The 1,106-nt window shown below is 30.1% G+C and overlaps 1 protein-coding gene across 1 annotated transcript in view; it reads left to right on the forward strand.

Annotated features, from left to right (window-relative positions):
• The window catches only part of LOC129578956 (NFX1-type zinc finger-containing protein 1-like), a 5,462-nt gene extending 4,356 nt beyond the window's left edge, over positions 1–1,106 (forward strand). Inside the window, exons 8-11 of the mRNA XM_055468362.1 lie at positions 357–440; positions 504–576; positions 641–839; positions 914–1,106. Coding sequence (XP_055324337.1) covers positions 357–440; positions 504–576; positions 641–839; positions 914–1,081 — 524 coding nt within the window. The 3' untranslated portion in view covers positions 1,082–1,106. The remainder of the gene's footprint in view (positions 1–356; positions 441–503; positions 577–640; positions 840–913) is intronic.

Genomic DNA, 1,106 nt, shown 5'->3' on the forward strand with positions numbered 1-1,106 from the left:
GAAACCCCAATAGTTGGATCGTATACTCAATTTTGTCCACGACTGTAAATAAAAAAAATAAATCCCACGAATATTTCGCATATTATTATTTAATATTTCATACATATTTTTCTCTATTCAATCCTTTGACATAATGCTAAAGTGTCGTTTTTTGTATGGCAATTTATACAGATTTTCTTTTTCCAATTTCCGCTTTTATTTGCAATCGTACCAAACCAAGTTGTGAAATTTGTCGGTATCAGATATCAATTCTAAGATTCAGAATTATATTTTTGACAATTTCTATCGAATATGAAACAATGATATTATAATTGAAATAATGAATACTTTGTTACTATTATATTTACAATTCTTAGTGGTGTTTGAAGAAGCAGCTGAAATGCTGGAAAGTCATATTGTTGCAGCGTTGACCAAAAATGTTCAACAACTCATTTTAATTGGTACATTTCAGTGAATAATGCCAAACTACACTTTCATTTATGATATAATTTTTGATTTTTTAGGAGATCATCAGCAATTGAGACCCATAACAAGTGTATACGAACTAGCTCGGAAGTTCAATATGGATATTTCACTGTATATACCTGCCCAAATTGAAAATCTAGAAATCAATAATTTAAAAATCAATAATTTTCTTTAGGTTTGAACGTATGATTAATAATGATATGCATTGTGTCACTCTTACAACGCAATATCGAATGCGACCGGAAATATCAAGTTTAATAAGAACTTCAATATATAAAGAGGTAACAGACGATGATAGTGTGAAACAGTATCCAGATGTGGTTGGAGTATCAAAAAATTTGTATTTTATCGACCATACTAATTCTGAATCTGGTGTAAGTACTCTCCAATCTCCACAATCAATCGTTTTCTTCGGGTAAATTTTCAAAGTAAAATTCGTTCAATTCAGGATTCAGATGAAACTACCAAAAAGAATGTATACGAGTCATTGTTTATGCTTTCACTTTGTAACTATTTGATTTTGCAAGGCTATAAAGCAGATGATATTACCATTTTGACAACCTACAATGGACAAGTTTTCCAATTTGCACAGGTGAAAAAGAATAATTCTTCTTAATACAGTAAAACCTCCCAATAGTGGA

The sequence above is a fragment of the Sitodiplosis mosellana genome, unplaced genomic scaffold, assembly GCF_009176505.1.
Source record: "Sitodiplosis mosellana isolate CC-2019 unplaced genomic scaffold, AAFC_SMos_1.0 Smas_scaffold_6226, whole genome shotgun sequence".
NCBI classification, from domain to species: Eukaryota; Metazoa; Arthropoda; class Insecta; order Diptera; family Cecidomyiidae; genus Sitodiplosis; species Sitodiplosis mosellana.